Here is a 15,114-nt window from a genome sequence, read left to right on the forward strand (position 1 = left end):
TGGTTTGCCCCTGCTGGTGCTGGCCCCTTCCCCAGCCTGGCGCCACAGTGTCCTAGGCGAGGCAGAGCCGTGACTCAGGCTGGCAGCTCCCTGTGATGGACAGGAGGGAAGGGGCGTTCTCCCTCTGCTGGGATCTGGAGGCACAGAAGCCTCTGAGAGGGACCTTTGCGTGGACAAGGATGTCAGAGGCCTGAGCGTGCATTTGTACGCACAGATGAAGGGAATCCGGGCCGTGCTGCCGTCAGGGTAGCCAGTTAAGCATGGCGCTGGCCATGTCTTTGCATCCTGTCCATCCCACACTCAGAAAGAGCCCTGCTAGGTGTCCTCACTAACAATGAGTGGACGACATCGAGTTCTGAAAGCAACGCCCACATCAGGAAGCCCAGCGGCACCCCCACCTGCTCCTGGTTTGCTGTGTGGCACTGGGGAGACCATACGACTGCCAGCCCTCGCTGGACTCAGTGTCCACATCTGTGAGATGGGGCAGGGCCACATGCTCAGCTGACTTCACAGCAGTCACTCCAGTCACTGAAACAGAGAGCAGGAAAGGCTTCCCAGCCCAGGGAGGTGCCGTGTTTCCCTCCTCATGTCTGTCTCCTCCACCCTCCCCCACGCCCCCTGACCTCAACCACCCACTCTTCTCTGCATAAGCCATGGATGCCAAGTAGGCCAGTCTAAGGGCAGGTAATGGGGGCCCTGGCTTGTCCAGAGGGTCAGGGAGAATTCCAGGAGAAAGAGACATTTGAGGAAAGACCTGAAAGAAAAGTAGGCTCTAACTAAAGGAGAAGGAAAATCATTCCCCAGAGGGAAGGGCATGTGCAAAGTCCCATGGTGGGAGGCCGTGTGGGAAGTCTAAGGAACTGAGGGAGGTTGTATGGAGGGAGTAGGGGGCCTGATTCAAGAAGAGGCTGGAGAGGTGGTCAGCAGCCAGGCACACGGAGCCTTGTGGGCCATGGTACGGATTTTTGGATTTGGGTGCAGCTTCTGCTGCATTTGAAAACATCCCGAAACTTAGCAGCCGAAAACAACATCCATTTATTTCCATTTATTTAGCTCTCAATTCCACAGCTTGTCAATTTGGGCTGGGCTCAGCTGGAAAACTCTTCAGCCTTGGCTGGGCTCATTCATGCATCTGTCATCACCTGCCAGGTCGGTTTGAACCTGGCTGGTCTGGGAGGGAAGGAGGAAGGAATAGAGAAGTGATGGATGGATGGATGGATGGATGGGTAGATGGATGGATGATGGATGGATGGATGATGGATGGATGGATGATGGATAGATGGATGGATGGATGGATGGATGGATGGGGATGGATGGATGGATGATGGATGGATGATGGATGGATGGATGGATGGATGGATGGATGGATGGATGGGGATGGATAGATGGATGGATGGATGGATGATGGATGGATGGATGGATGGATGGATAGATGGATGGATGGATGGATGGGGATGGATGGGTGGATGGATGGATGGGGATGGATGGGTGGATGGATGGATGGGGATGGATGGATGGATGGATGGATGGATGGGGATGGATGGATGGATGGATGGGGATGGATGGGTGGATGGATGGATGGGGATGGATGGGTGGATGGATGGATGGGGATGGATGGATGGATGGATGGATGGGGATGGATGGGTGGATGGATGGATGGGGATGGATGGGTGGATGGATGGATGGGGATGGATGGGTGGATGGATGGATGGGGATGGATGGGTGGATGGATGGATGGGGATGGATGGGTGGATGGATGGATGGGGATGGATGGGTGGATGGATGGATGGGGATGGATGGGTGGATGGATGGATGGGGATGGATGGGTGGATGGATGGATGGGGATGGATGGGTGGATGGATGGGAGGGTGGGTGGATAGAAGGATGGATGGATCATGGATGGGTGGATGGATGAATAGATAGGTGGATAGATGAGTGGACGGGTGAGTGACTGGAAGGAGGAAGGGAAGGAGAGAGGAATGAATGGATGAATGGAAAAAGAGAGACAGTTTGGTGACACATCTGTTGTTTATAATTCTTTATGGAGCCAGTTTATGGAACTTGAGCCCATTTCACTGACTCACATGACTAGAAACTGGTCTTTTCCTTCAACCTCTTGGAGGAGCAGGACTTAGTATAGTTCATCACTTGGAAGGCATTTTCTAGGGTCCCTTTCTGCCTTGACCCCAGCATCCTCCCTCCCTAATGGTGCCAGTGAGAGGTGGGCTGTGGTCCCAGCAAAGCTGCAACCAGGCTCCTCCTCACCTGTCACACTGGAAGCTCCTGTGACCTCTGTCAGAACAGGGGTGTGGAAAAGGCCACCTCTGCTGACTTGGGGATTTCTGGACTGGTGGACTCCCGGCAAGGGCCAGGTGGAGACGGGCTAAGAGACTCCGTCAACGCCTAGCAAATTCACTCTTTCCATCAAGCTTTATTTGCCTTTTAAAACTCACACTTGAATGCTAACGGCTCCCTCCGGACTCTGCTCGAACAGAAAGTGCACCCGGACCTGTGCACCTGCCAGGAGAGCAGAGAAGGGCTTGTCTTTCCTTCTCCTGTCCAAACTTCTGAGCTGCCGTTGAGCTGGACGCTGAAGATGCTAAAGAAATGAGGTCCCTCCAGCACATGTCTGTGGGATTGTCCCTCCCTTTGCAAAACGTCCATCCCCAGTTTTCCAAACTAACACAGCCCCACGCTCTGCGGGGCCCCCGTTCTCCTCCTTTCTGACTTGGCACCAAATACCGTCTATACTGAAGCCAGGGCCACCAAGATGAAAATGTGGCCAGACCTCTTCATGCCGTGTGTCACCCACAGCACGTGACAGAGAACGTGCTTCCACCAGGTCATCAGAGAGCCCTGCGGCCAGCGCAGCACCGGCAGGAACGGGACCCGGCTGCCGCTAACTCCATCCCGGGAAGTGTATTTCCTGATGATAAACTGCCTGTAAACTGAAACCCAAACTGATCAGTGTTCTTTCCCGACTCATTCCCTTCTAGAAAGTTCAGCAGTACACAGTCATCATTCAGGCCACGGACATGGAAGGAAACCTTAACTACGGCCTCTCAAACACAGCCACAGCCATCGTCACGGTGACAGACGTGAACGACAACCCGCCAGAATTCACCGCGAGCACGGTGAGTACCTCGCACCCCGGGCTGAGGCACAGCATGCGCCGTGACCCTGACGCTCTGTTGCTTCTCCCTCTGCTGCCGTCTGCTAGAAGGCGCTGGACAGTACGGGTGTAAGAGGCCCCAGGCAGCAGGAGGCTGAGGCAGGAGTGGCACCACTCAAGGCGTTTGCAGTAGCCGAGGCCGGAGGCTCCGCCAAGGACCTGGCCTGCTTGGGGGGTTCTCCACTCCAGCACAGAGACACCCTGATATTGAGTGATGGTTGACGCCTTATGAGACTCCCAAGACAAAGCGAGCTGGGCACTCTGAATCCAGAGGAGTTGACCGGGGGTGTTTGGGCTCTGGCAAGAGGCGGAGGTTTCGGCCTCTTTGGGAGGCTTGTGTGTGGCTGTGTGTGCAGTGGACCTGCTGGGGGATGCCCAGATGGGGCCTGAGCCAGCGACCCTGCAGGAGCCTGCATGAGAAACCTACTTGGCCCTCCACGCCCACAGTCAGCATAAAGGGAAACTCAGGTGTGGGGACACACTCTGCATTCTTCCCCATCAGGCACGGCCAGCGGAGGTGACCAGCCCCGCACCAGGCTGCTGGGGACCTAAGTGACCAAGCGCTCTTGGTGGACATCCGCACATTCGCTCACAGAATGTGACTGGAGGTCCGTGGTGGGCCCGGAGCCCAAGAGTCACAGTGAGACAAACTGCCCTCAGGCAGGGAGCGTCCCCGCGGCAGACTGTGGGATCAGAGAGCCACGGGTCACGCGGCTCTCGTTGCCTCTGGACTCCAACGGAGCTGCGCTGCCCAGCGGCCTCTTCCCATGAAATCGTCAGGGCTCACCCAGTGCCCAGCACATTTGGTGATCCCCTCTGTGCAGTCTTCAGGGGGCCGGCCTCTGCTCTGTCCCTGATCACCAGCCAACACCCTCCCCTGATGACTCCCCAGGTCCTTGTCGAGCAGCACTGCATCCCCAAGCTGTCTTTTTGGGTCCCCCGAAGGGGTTGCTGACATGACGGGGACATGTGCCCACCCCACGGGTGCCCATCCAGAAATTCAGCAGGAGGCAGAGGAGAGGGTCAGCGAGGGCTCCCAGAGCAGTGCTAGGAGGTAGAGGCCGCCCAGGATCTCCGAGTCGCCTTCTCGGAGCCACCCCCTCTCCCAGAGGGCCGAGCGGATGAGGGTGCAGTAGCAATAACAGTAACAATAATAACTAGAGCCCACGCCCCACTGTAAGCCCTCCCCACCAGGCACTGGCCAGGGCCTCCCAGTCAGCCTCTCGCCCCCACCAACCCCTGAGGGTCAGGACCCAGTTATGGAAGAGGAAGCCAGGCTCAGAGAGGTTAAGTCACTTGCCCAAAGCCACACAGCCCAGTCCGTAAGTGGGAGCAGCTGGGATTGGACCCCAGAAGCAGTACTCTCATTCTGCAGCAAAGGATGGGGGACAGAGGGAGGGGAGGGAGGAAGGGAGGTAGAGGGACAGCGAGGAGGCCCCTCTTCTCACAGTGGGCCGGTCAGCTTGCTGTGAAGCCATCTCATGGGCCTGAGTCCCTCGAGCCCCACCACAGCATCGAGCATCCCCGAATCACTGAGTCCCCAAATCCTGTATCCATGCATCCTGCTTCCCTGTGCCCCCGCGTCCCTGCGTCCCGTGTCCCTGCACTCTGTGTCCCACGTCCCAGAGTGCCAGGCTCAGGGCCCAGCCCTGCTGGACCAGGCAGGCGGCGGGCAGCGGGGAGCGGTACCCAGAAGCGGCGCGACGGCCTTAGCCGTGAGGACACAGCACCATCTAGTGGGGAGATGGCGACCTCCACACAGAGAGAGCAGCTCAGGCCCCTGCCCACCAGTGAGGGGTGGGGTGGCTTCTGTTTCTATTTGCTGTCCTCGGTCAGCGGGCAATGGCAGGACAGGCTCAGGGCCAGCGTCCCGGGAGTTTGGACATAAGGGCAGCAGCATCCTGGGGACCCTGGGAGAATACCGATGCCCAAGCCGGAAGACCCTAGCAGGGTCTCCCCCACACCTGGCCCAGCAGACTCAGCTGTCCTTCTGCCTTCCACCGTGCGGGCATCACCTTCTGTGATGACGACAGGAACACCCGGCTGTCTAGGACGTGACCTGTCTGGTGCATGACCTGGGCTAGCTCATCCCTCACCACAGTGCTCTCAGGTGGGCACCATCTAACCCCCATTCTGCAGAGCAGGTAACCGTGTGGTGAGGAGCTGGGCCAGTACCAAGCCAGGCATCTGGCGTCATCTGTGGCAGTCGTGGGGCTGCGAGTGGGCAGCTCACACTGCTCAGAACCCATCTGCTGGGTCAGGGGTCTCAGATGGTCCGGACAGGTGCCCAGGCGCAAGGATACCGTTCCCGGGGACACACTCTTGTCCTGGTGCCAGCCTGCTGAATTCTAGGTGTCGGGCATGGCAGCAGCATCAGCACTCCTGACCTCCAGGGTCCCAGGCTGCCCCAGCGAACAGTATCTGGATCACAGCGGTCATCATGGAAACCAGGGCAGAAGGAAGCCAGGCTGATTGTCCCTGATGGGAGCAAAGGATTCACTTCCGGGCATGAGGCACGGTGGTGACCCCAGGGTCAGGGGCTCAGCCCAGCCCTCCTGGTTGGCTGTGGTCACCACTGGGTTTGGTTAGAAGCACGCCAGCGGAATGCGGAAGGAGGCATTGCAGGAAGGCGGGACTCGGCAGGAGCCCCCAGAGACTAGAGCAAGATGCCCAGAGCCCCAACCCGCCTCCTGATCCTGGTCCAAGCCTCAGTTTCCCCATCCCTAGATGGGGAGGGCGGGCCATCCCACAGATGCCCGTGGCTGCAGTGAGGGGTGAAGAGCAAGTGGGCTCCCTCATAAGGCAGATCGGAACCCTCGTCCACCCTCCCACCCCCAAATGGGCGGAATCCATCTTTTACCTTCAAGACGGCCAGCTGCTAATTTCCCAGGAGCTAAAGTAGGCACATTCTGGGGCTGGCCCCGTGGCCGTGTGGTTAAGTTCGCGCGCTCCGCTGCAGGCGGCACAGTGTTTCGTTGGTTCGAATCCTGGGCGCGGCCATGGCACTGCTCATCAAACCATGCTGAGGCAGCGTCCCACATGCCACAACTAGAAGGACCCACAACCAAGAATATACAACTATGTACCGCGGGGCTTTGGGGAGAAAAAGGAAAAAATAAAATCTTTAAAAAAATAATAAAGTAGGCACATTCCATCAACTCCAGAACGCGGGCACCCAGGTCCTGCGGGTCCTCCTGCTTCTAGTCAGACAGAGGACCTGCTCAGTGGACTGAGGGGCGATGTGCGTACAGAATAATGCACAAGCCTTCAGTGAAACCTTTCCACCAGCCAGCAGCAACCTCGTGCGCCGTCCCCGAGGCAGCCCCGGGCCGAGGTCCGTCAGCTGAGGTCCATCAGCCGAGGTGAGCTTCGCCTGTTCCAGTAGGTGGTGTAGACGAAGTCGCAGAGAACCCGCCACCCTCGGGGGTCTGGCTGCTTTCTTCCCACCCGGCGGCCTTGGGAGCCACCTGTGCTGCTGTCGCGGTGCAGCCGGAGCGACTCTGCCCTCGGCGGCTCTCCGGTCTCAGCCTGGGTGTTTTGGACCTTTCGTGAACAAACTTTCCTCACATCCCCCTACTTTATTTAATCCTTTTCTCCTTCTTGAAAATCAATTTGCATTTTTGGTCAGCTGATTTGCACACATGGGACAGCAAGTGAAAGGTATGAAACGACGTCCCTGGAGAAGAGCCTTGCTCTGCCTCAGGCGGGGCTTCGTGTCTGTTTCTTCCGCTCACGAAACGCCCTGGAGACCTTTCCAGGTCTGTGGATTCTGAACAGCCTTGGGATTTTTTTCAATGCTATTTAGAAATACTTTCAAGCTCGCAGAAAAGTTGCCGGACTGGGAATGGGAAGAAGAGCGGCCGACCGTGCCGCTCCCCCTGCCGACACGCCTGCGTGCAGTCAGCTGCCTGACGCCGCACGTCTACCGCTGCCCAGCGTGTTTCCTCGGGGGTCGCGGGCCTGCCGCAGTAGTCCTCAAGCGGTCGCCGCGCCTTTTCCACCAGAGACGGCCGAGGCCCAGAGGGCTGACTCCGGGCCGCCCAAGGCCACACAGTGACGCAGAGCCGAACCCACGTCTCCTGCTTCCTCGGGCCTCACTCAGTCCCACACCCCATCCTTCCAGACCCCAAGTGTGTCTTCTGTCCCCATGAGAGATGGAGCATCCTCCCCTGCCCCAGGCCGTGTCCTCTGCACCCGCCAATGCCCGGCCTCCTCGCCCTTCGCCTCTCCCGAGAGGGTCCCCGAGGCTGCCCCCAACTCCTGAGCACCCATGGGCAGGTCCGCACGGGGGACTGTGTGTCCGCTGCCCTGAGATGGCTCAGCTTTGACAGCCTTTCCCGGGTGGCTCTTCCTGCACTGTCTGCTCCTAGCCTGATCTTCTGCCCTCTGCACGTCAGCCACCCTGAAAACACGCCAGCTGGTCCCCCGGAAACGCCGGGTCCCGGGACAGCCCTTGAGGAAGTGATGGGAAGGAGGGAATGAGGCAGGGACGAAAACCTTCCTGATGGTGTGAAGCAGGTGTTTCTGCCTCTCTGTGCTGGGCATCCAGACAGGGATGGAAAGTCATCGACACGATGTCCCTTGATCTGCGTACACCTCTCAAAAATGGTCAGCCCAGGGATGACACTGAAATGGGGGCAGAATTCACATTTGACCTGAGAAGGTGACCTGGAGCAGGTTCCAGGGGAGAATTCCCACCTCCGCACCCAGATGGGAAGGTAGGTACAGCCTGGCTCCCTGGGACACCCGTGTCTGCCCCTCCGGAGACTATTCATCAGAAAGGCAATTGTTTGGGCTTTCAAACTGTCAGAGCACGAACTAATGCTTCCTCCCAGAGATGGGCCGCGGCCTGTCCTCGGCTCCAGCGAGCCTCAGGCAGTCCCCAGGCCCTGAGTGCAGTACAAGGAGACAGAGGGATGGCTTTTTTTTTCTTGGTGAGGAAGATTGGCCCCAAGCAAACATCTGTTGCCAATCTTCCTCTTTTTGCTTGAGGAAGATGGTCCCTGAGCTAACATCTGTGCCAATCTTCCTCTATTTGATGTGGGCGCCGCCACAGTGTGGCTGGACAAGTGGTGCCAGGTCTGCCCTTGGGATCTGAACCTACGAACCCCGGGCCGGATGGCATCCTGTGAAGAGAGGATAATGGCTGGGTACTTCTCTCCAGCTTCAGCGGCGCCTCGGATCCTGACATCCCAAGAGAGCATTCAGAAGCCCAGCCTCATTAGTCAGACCTTGGGGTGACGGGTGAGGGTAGGCGATGGGTGGGAGATGGGTGGGGTTGCGTTCCAGGCAGGGAGGGTGCTTGATCCCTCCCTCCAAGTGCTAACGTCCTGGAGACTGGGCCCCAGGACACTGCTTGTCACAGTGGGAGTGGGCAGGGCCGAGGACGGGCCACACCCCCAAACACAGCCCAGCTATTTTTATCAAGCTTAATCAAGAACAATCAGCAGGAGCTGAAGAGATACAAGAGGGTTTTCATGATCCAGTTCCCATGTGTAAATGTTAATTAAAAGTGATTTTTCCCTTCCCCCACTCCACGCACGCGGTCCCCTTGCTGCCCAGCAAGGCTGTCGGTCGTTCAGCCGGCCACTCCACACTCAACACTCCTCGAGCTTCCTCACCTGGAAGATGGGCCCCAGTCCTGCCTGGTGGGTGCATTCCTGATGCCAGTCCCTCAGCAGATACCTGGCCCACGGGGAGACCCCGCAAACGCGCTGTTGTTGCTCCGCTGTGCATTAATAATGACGACCGTGAGCAACGTCTGGACGGGAAGAAGCAGCTAGAGACTGCGGACGGCTCTGCGGGGACAGGACCGTAAACCTCGCCTTTGGGAAAGGGCGTGAACAAACCTGGCCTATGAACCAAAAAGCTGGGGCAAGGGGGTTTCAAGTTGTTTTTTAACTAGAGGGTTGGGTCCTTTCTCATGAGCTGGCATTACAAGGAGCACTTTCTTGTGCGTTAATTTTCTCTCACAAAGGCACTCTGAGGTGGAAACGTAGGCTCAGAGGAGGCTGGCCCGGCCAGGGTCACCCCCTCCCCCCCGGCTGTCCTCAGACATGGAGGACATCCTCTGGGAGACATCCTGGCTGGGCACGGGCCTGCAGTGCCAGCTCTCCAGCTCCGCTAATTACAGTGAGGGGTCCCTGAGTTTCCAGCTCGGGGGAGGACGGGGCTAGGGGCGCTCCCCTCCCACTTAGACGCCCTCATCAATACCTGAGCCTCCTTAGGACCAGCGATGGTTGCAAGTCCTCAGGACAGAGACAAATCACCCCCTCGGGGTCAGGGCATCTGCAGGGCATAGGTGCCTTGAGGGTCTTGCGTGTGGTGGCTCTGACATCTCAGTCCTCAGCCTGGCTGAGGGGTCTTCCCATTGTCACCAGATCCTCCCTTATGCTAATGGAACCCTGCCCCAGGAGCCATGCGGATTTCTGCCGCAGAGCTGGGATTGTACTTGAAGGCCACACACAAAGATGAGTCAGCCCTGCCTCCCGGGATGGGGGCACATTTGGATTCTGCATTACAGTCGAGGCAAGAAATTCCCTTCCAATGCTCGTAAAATTCCTCCTTTCCCAAATACCCGCCTTGGCATCCCATGGGGCATGGAGAGGCTTTTCCTGGGCCTGAAAACCTGAAAAAATTGAATTAAAAACTCATTATGGCTGGGGAAGGGTAATAAGAAAATCCTAAACGAGATTTATCAGCTTAAGGCCCTTCTTTGGGAACCTTTATTAAACTTGCTTGAATTAAAATAGACTCTTGGAATAAGCTCCACCCAGAAGTCTGGCAGCAGTCGGCCCCAGGGCCGCCCAGCTCTCCCTGGGCTGTGCAATCTCAGGCCTGCGATTCTCGGGATGGAAACCCCACTCAGGAGGACCGGAGCCGAGTGCGTCGAGGCGCCCACTGGGGCCCTCGCTGGGCGTGGTGCCCCCTCGGAAGGTGCATGCAAAACTCGGGGCTCTTGGGGGACACCCCAGAACCGCCCCCTGCCCCCAGCCACTTAAGCAGCAGGGAAGCTGCCACAGCGTGCAAGTGGCCACGATCTCTGGGGGCAGGTGCGTCAGGCACAGAGGCTCTGCCAGGAGCACCCCGTCCTCTTGCCACCACCGGGCACAGGGACGTCTGCTCCCGCCTCCAGCACCAAAAGGGTGCCTCTCGCCTTCTGCCACCAAAGTGCAAGGCCCCCCTGCCTCGCCTCTGAATCACAGTCCCACAGGTGCATCTGACTGGCAGGTCCTAGGTCACCTGACCAGGTCATGGCTATAGAGGAGGCTGAGAAAACAAGTTTCTGGAAAATAAAGAAGGGAATTCAGAAGGTACTGGACAACCAGGCAAGCTAACCAATGTCCACTACACTGACCCTGGCAACTTAAACAGAAAGGGAATTCTTCATCTCACAGAAGCTGGAAAACCCAGAATCTAACTTCAGGCATGGCTGGATCCAGGCTCCAACAGTCACTAGGACCCTCCCCTGAGCCAGGCTTCCTCTGGGCTGGCTTCGTTCTCAGGCTGCAGATGGCAGCCTCCACCCCAGCCCAACACCGTCAGGCTCAGATGGTTACAGTACTGGGGCCAGAGACAGAGGCACCAGAACTGAGCCCCGATTGGCTGCCATAGGCCATGTGCCCATTTCTGAATCATTGAGATGGGGACGCAGGGGTCCAAAGCAGGGATCTGCAACCTTTTCCTGTAAAGGGCATATAGTAAATATTTTCCACTTTGGGGACCACACATTCTCTGTCGCAACTACTCAACTTGGCCACAGAAAATATGCAAATGAAGGGGTGTGGCTGTGTGCCAATCACACTTTAATGACAAAAACAGGCTGCGGGCTGAACTTGACCCTGTAGCTTGCCAGCTCCTGCGCTAACCCTTCATTCCCACCAAGCAGCTAAAGAAAGCCCAGGTGCCACGGCCCCAGGACACGTCCCCGGCCATCCCTCCCTCGGAATTCCTAAAGGGTTTGCAGAGACCTCTCACCCTGCTGGCCGGCTCCTCCCGCCGTCCTGGGAGGTAGGCAGCAAGTGCCCTGGCCCAGGTCTCCAGTGCAGGAAATGGGCTCAGAGGGGCTGAGGAACCTCCCAGAGGTCACACGGCTGCCCAGGGCCGAGCCAGAGCCGAGCTCTCAGCGACGGGCTCGCGGGGCAGGAGCTCTGCTGCACCAGCCTGCTCTCGGCGAGCTGGGCCCTGGGCCGGCTCGTCCCTCCTGCTGCAGCCGGGAAGCCACTCCGGGCCCAGTGGCCCCTTCACAGAGGCCAGGACACGCGCGGCATTCGGCTGCGTTCCCTTCCATCCCTGACCGTTAGGTGAAGCGCTGGGCCCCATTTTGCAGTGACAAAACCGATTCCTTCAGCCCACGGTGACACAGTTGCTGGTGGCAGTGGAATTAGGCCAGAGCCCGTGACAGCCTTGCACTCCCGGAGGTGAAGGGACCCTGCCAGAGTCTCGGGCCACTCTGGGTAGGCTGCTGTGAGGACATAGTGATGTCCCAGGGGAGGAAGTGACCCTGGGCCAGGCAGCAAATGCCCAAGTCCCGGTGCTGCTGGGAAAGCCTGGGCAGGGGTCCGCCAGCCGGAGCCGTGTCTCCAAGAGCACTGGAATGCCATTCGTGCCAGGGCCCGGCCCTGCCGGCTCGGCTCACAGCACGTCTAGCAGACTTAGGCCCCTGGGAGGGCGGGGGTCCGTGGTCCTCGAGTCCCCTGCCGGCTAGTGCAGATGGCCACCTGCCCGCCTCTCTCGCCCTGGTGGGGCAGGCACTGTGCGAGCACCTTCCTGCCTCCTCCAGGCCGTCTTGGGGACAACTTGAGAGTCTGGCAATGGCCCCCACTCCCCCAGCCCTCCCCCCACCGCCTCAGCCTGGTTCCCACCTCCTGAGGACCGTTACAGGCCGGGGCTCTCACCCCACACACCTGTTCCTCCAGGAGCTCCCAAGGATAAAGTCGCCCCAGGACTGGGTCACTCCACACACACACAGCCCGGTGCCTCCCAGGACAGCCTGCCTCCTCCCCCCAGGTCCAACCCTCCCTTGCACACCATCGACCTCGTGGCCAGGCCTCAGCAGAGTCCCCTCCAGATGCCCCCTCCCCGTGGTCCTCTGCCTGAGTCCTGGCTGCCCCGGGCCCCGCCCTGCCCACAGCCTTGGCAGGACTGTTCTCTCTCCCTCCCCGAGGACTGCAGAACCCCCGTCAGGCATGGCTCCTCCTTGTCCTCACTGCCAGCAGACCCCTCCCTGAAACACCCACTGTGGATCTCCGGGCCCCGGCGGGCACAGCTCCCATACACAATGCTGTGCAGTGCAGCAGCCCATACGTAGCCCACAAGAAACGTCAGGTCCTGGAGGGCAGGGGCCTGTCCACCTTGATCCCCGCTGAGTCTCCGGCCCAGGGGGAAGGGGGAGGATGGCTCAACAAGAAGGACCTGGCCCACTGCCTCCCTATGCTAAGGGCGCCTCTCCCCCCGGGCCTGGCTTGGCCCCTCCAGACATGTCCACGAAACCTGCTTCTGGCTGAAATCAGGCAGGTGCGAGAGGCCCACGAGGATGAGGGGCTGGGTCCAGCTGCCTGGGACGCCTGCCAAGCCTGTCTCTGGATCCCTTCCTTCCCCTTCTGTGCCCCTGACTGGCTCTCGTGTGGCCTGACACCAGGCCCAGCACTTGGGGCTCGACTCTTAGGACTGACGCCCTGGGCCCCTCCCTTTGTGGCAACCAGGGTCTCACCCTCTCGTGATTCAATGTCTTCATCTATACGATGGGGTAAGGAACACGTGACATCCTGCACCGCGGTGCCTGGCCCAGCGCCTGGCACACAGCGGCCATCAGTAATCATTGCTGGGCTGTGCTGGTGTGAACACAACCAGACACCCCCAGATCCTCGTCCAAACTTTGCCTCCACGTTTGGGGGCTGAAAAGCACACGACACAGCGCCAGGACTGACCGTGGACTGTGCAGGGCGCGGTGTTCAGTGTGGGCCCTTGTTCACAAGTTAGTAAGGATTTGAGACGGCGACAGCAGAGCGTTAAACCGAGCTCAGGCCCTGTGAGTGTGCAGGGCAGCGGCCCAGGCTGCACGCCCGCGAAGCCAGGCCTGAGCAGCGGTTCTCACTGGGTGGGAGGTACTCCGATTCCTCTCACCAGCCCAACACCAACACGCGCAGTGGCCCTCCCCACTCACACCATCGCTGCTGTGGGCACCACACCTACCGGTGGGGCTGGCTTGCAGCCCTCACTGTGCTGTGGCAGGAAAAAGGGCTGACGCTTCGTGTCTGGTCACCTGCGTGCCTGCAGCTGCTGACCCCAAGCCCCAAGCCTGGGTCAGGGACCACCCGGATGGCAGGAGCCCAGACAGACCCTCCCGAGGAAGCCCTTTGCCGTTGCCGCTCCACTGCTGTTTATGCCCCATGTGCAAGCTCGTCCCTGTGGCCGCCTGTATGTCTCGGCTCTCTGCTGCATGTGCGAAGGCTCGAAGGGGATTCAGGAGAGGGGCTGGTGCACGCTCGTGTGTGTACTGGGGGGCAGCTGAGGCTTCATCTGGAGGTGGATGTGTGCAGGTATGAGCCGTGGGGCTTGCTGGGCCTCAGCTGGAGGAAGCAGAGCCCTCTTGACATGCTACCTCGCCACCATGAGCAGGAGAAGGGCCCGGCCACGGGGATCACTGTGTCTGGGATGAGCGGGAGGCAGAGGCACCTCCCCCAGGCTGATGGAGAACCTCTCCCGACCCCTCCAGGCTTCACATGGGTTCGTAACATCCTCTTTCCTTACGCTCTGCAGTATGCAGGGGAAGTCCCCGAAAACCGGGTGGAAACGGTGGTCGCAAACCTCACCGTGATGGACCGAGATCAGCCCCACTCGCCAAACTGGAACGCCGTCTACCGTATCATCAGCGGGGACCCCTCGGGGCACTTCAGCATCCGCACGGACCCTGTCACCAATGAGGGCATGGTCACCGTGGTGAAGGTGGGTGCTCTCCTCGCCTCCTGACAGCATCCTGAGTCCTGCCCCCTGCCATGTACCCTGGAACAAATATCACAGAAACAGTACTTAGGTGAAGTGCATGCCACCCCTAGCATCCAAGGGCAAAAAGGACTATACCCAGTCCGCTGGTGGCAGAAGCAGCCTTCACAAGGACTTAGTCATGTCCAGGGGCTCGGCAGACCTGACCTGCACCCCCACTAAAAGATGACTCTCCCATCCCCTCCCTGAAGGGCATTTTCCCCTTAATCTATTAGTGGTGAATTCCATTAAGAGGCTTTCTGAAGTTAAACCATCCTTGCATTCCTGAGACAAATCCAACTTAATCAGGAGGATTAGTGAGCAGCACTGCAGGACTTGCATTGCTAACATCAAAAGATTTTTTCATGTATTTTTCTGAGCAATTTAGAGCCTATACTTTTCCCTTCCCACACTGTCTTTAACTAGGTTTTGGCATCAAGATGATAGACGAACCTCAAGAAATGTGCTGGGGATGTGAAGGGTTGGTTTCAGAGGGGCAGCACGAGAGGATGTGGGGGGTCGACTCTTCCGTATCTTCTTGTGGTGGACACACGGCTCCCCACACTTGTCAGAACTCACCAGTGGATTGAACTGTATGTAAATTTTTAAATAAATCTTAAAACTCTTCAGGGTGGGAGCGCACACAGCTGCGCTGTCCCCATTGAGTCATCACTGTGTCCCAGGCAGAATTCAGCAGTTAGCGCCACACTTTCCCCATCCTTCTTTCATTTTTGATTTTATTGCACATGAGGCTTTTCTCTAGAATTTCAATTTAAAGTCTGTTTACGGCAGGATGTTTCATCTTAGAAAGCATTTTCAAGTTGGTTTTGCATTCTTTGATAGAGACACCATCCTTTCAGACATTCTCCTTCAGAGAGGGGTGGCTGGGGGGGCTGGGGAGAGGCGGGGGCGTGGGAGGGTAGAGTGGCAGTTAGGGACCCAGCGGCCCAGCCACAGGG

The 15,114-nt window shown here is 58.5% G+C and overlaps 1 protein-coding gene across 1 annotated transcript in view; it reads left to right on the forward strand.

Moving 5' to 3' along the window:
• CDH4 (cadherin 4) overlaps window positions 1-15,114 on the forward strand; it is a 597,550-nt gene that overhangs the window by 562,580 nt on the left and 19,856 nt on the right. The window contains exons 8-9 of the mRNA XM_023626852.2: window positions 2,997-3,134; window positions 13,934-14,119. Of these exons, the coding sequence (XP_023482620.1) occupies window positions 2,997-3,134; window positions 13,934-14,119 (324 nt within the window). The remainder of the gene's footprint in view (window positions 1-2,996; window positions 3,135-13,933; window positions 14,120-15,114) is intronic.

Source organism: Equus caballus, chromosome 22, assembly GCF_041296265.1.
Source record: "Equus caballus isolate H_3958 breed thoroughbred chromosome 22, TB-T2T, whole genome shotgun sequence".
NCBI classification, from domain to species: domain Eukaryota; kingdom Metazoa; phylum Chordata; class Mammalia; order Perissodactyla; family Equidae; genus Equus; species Equus caballus.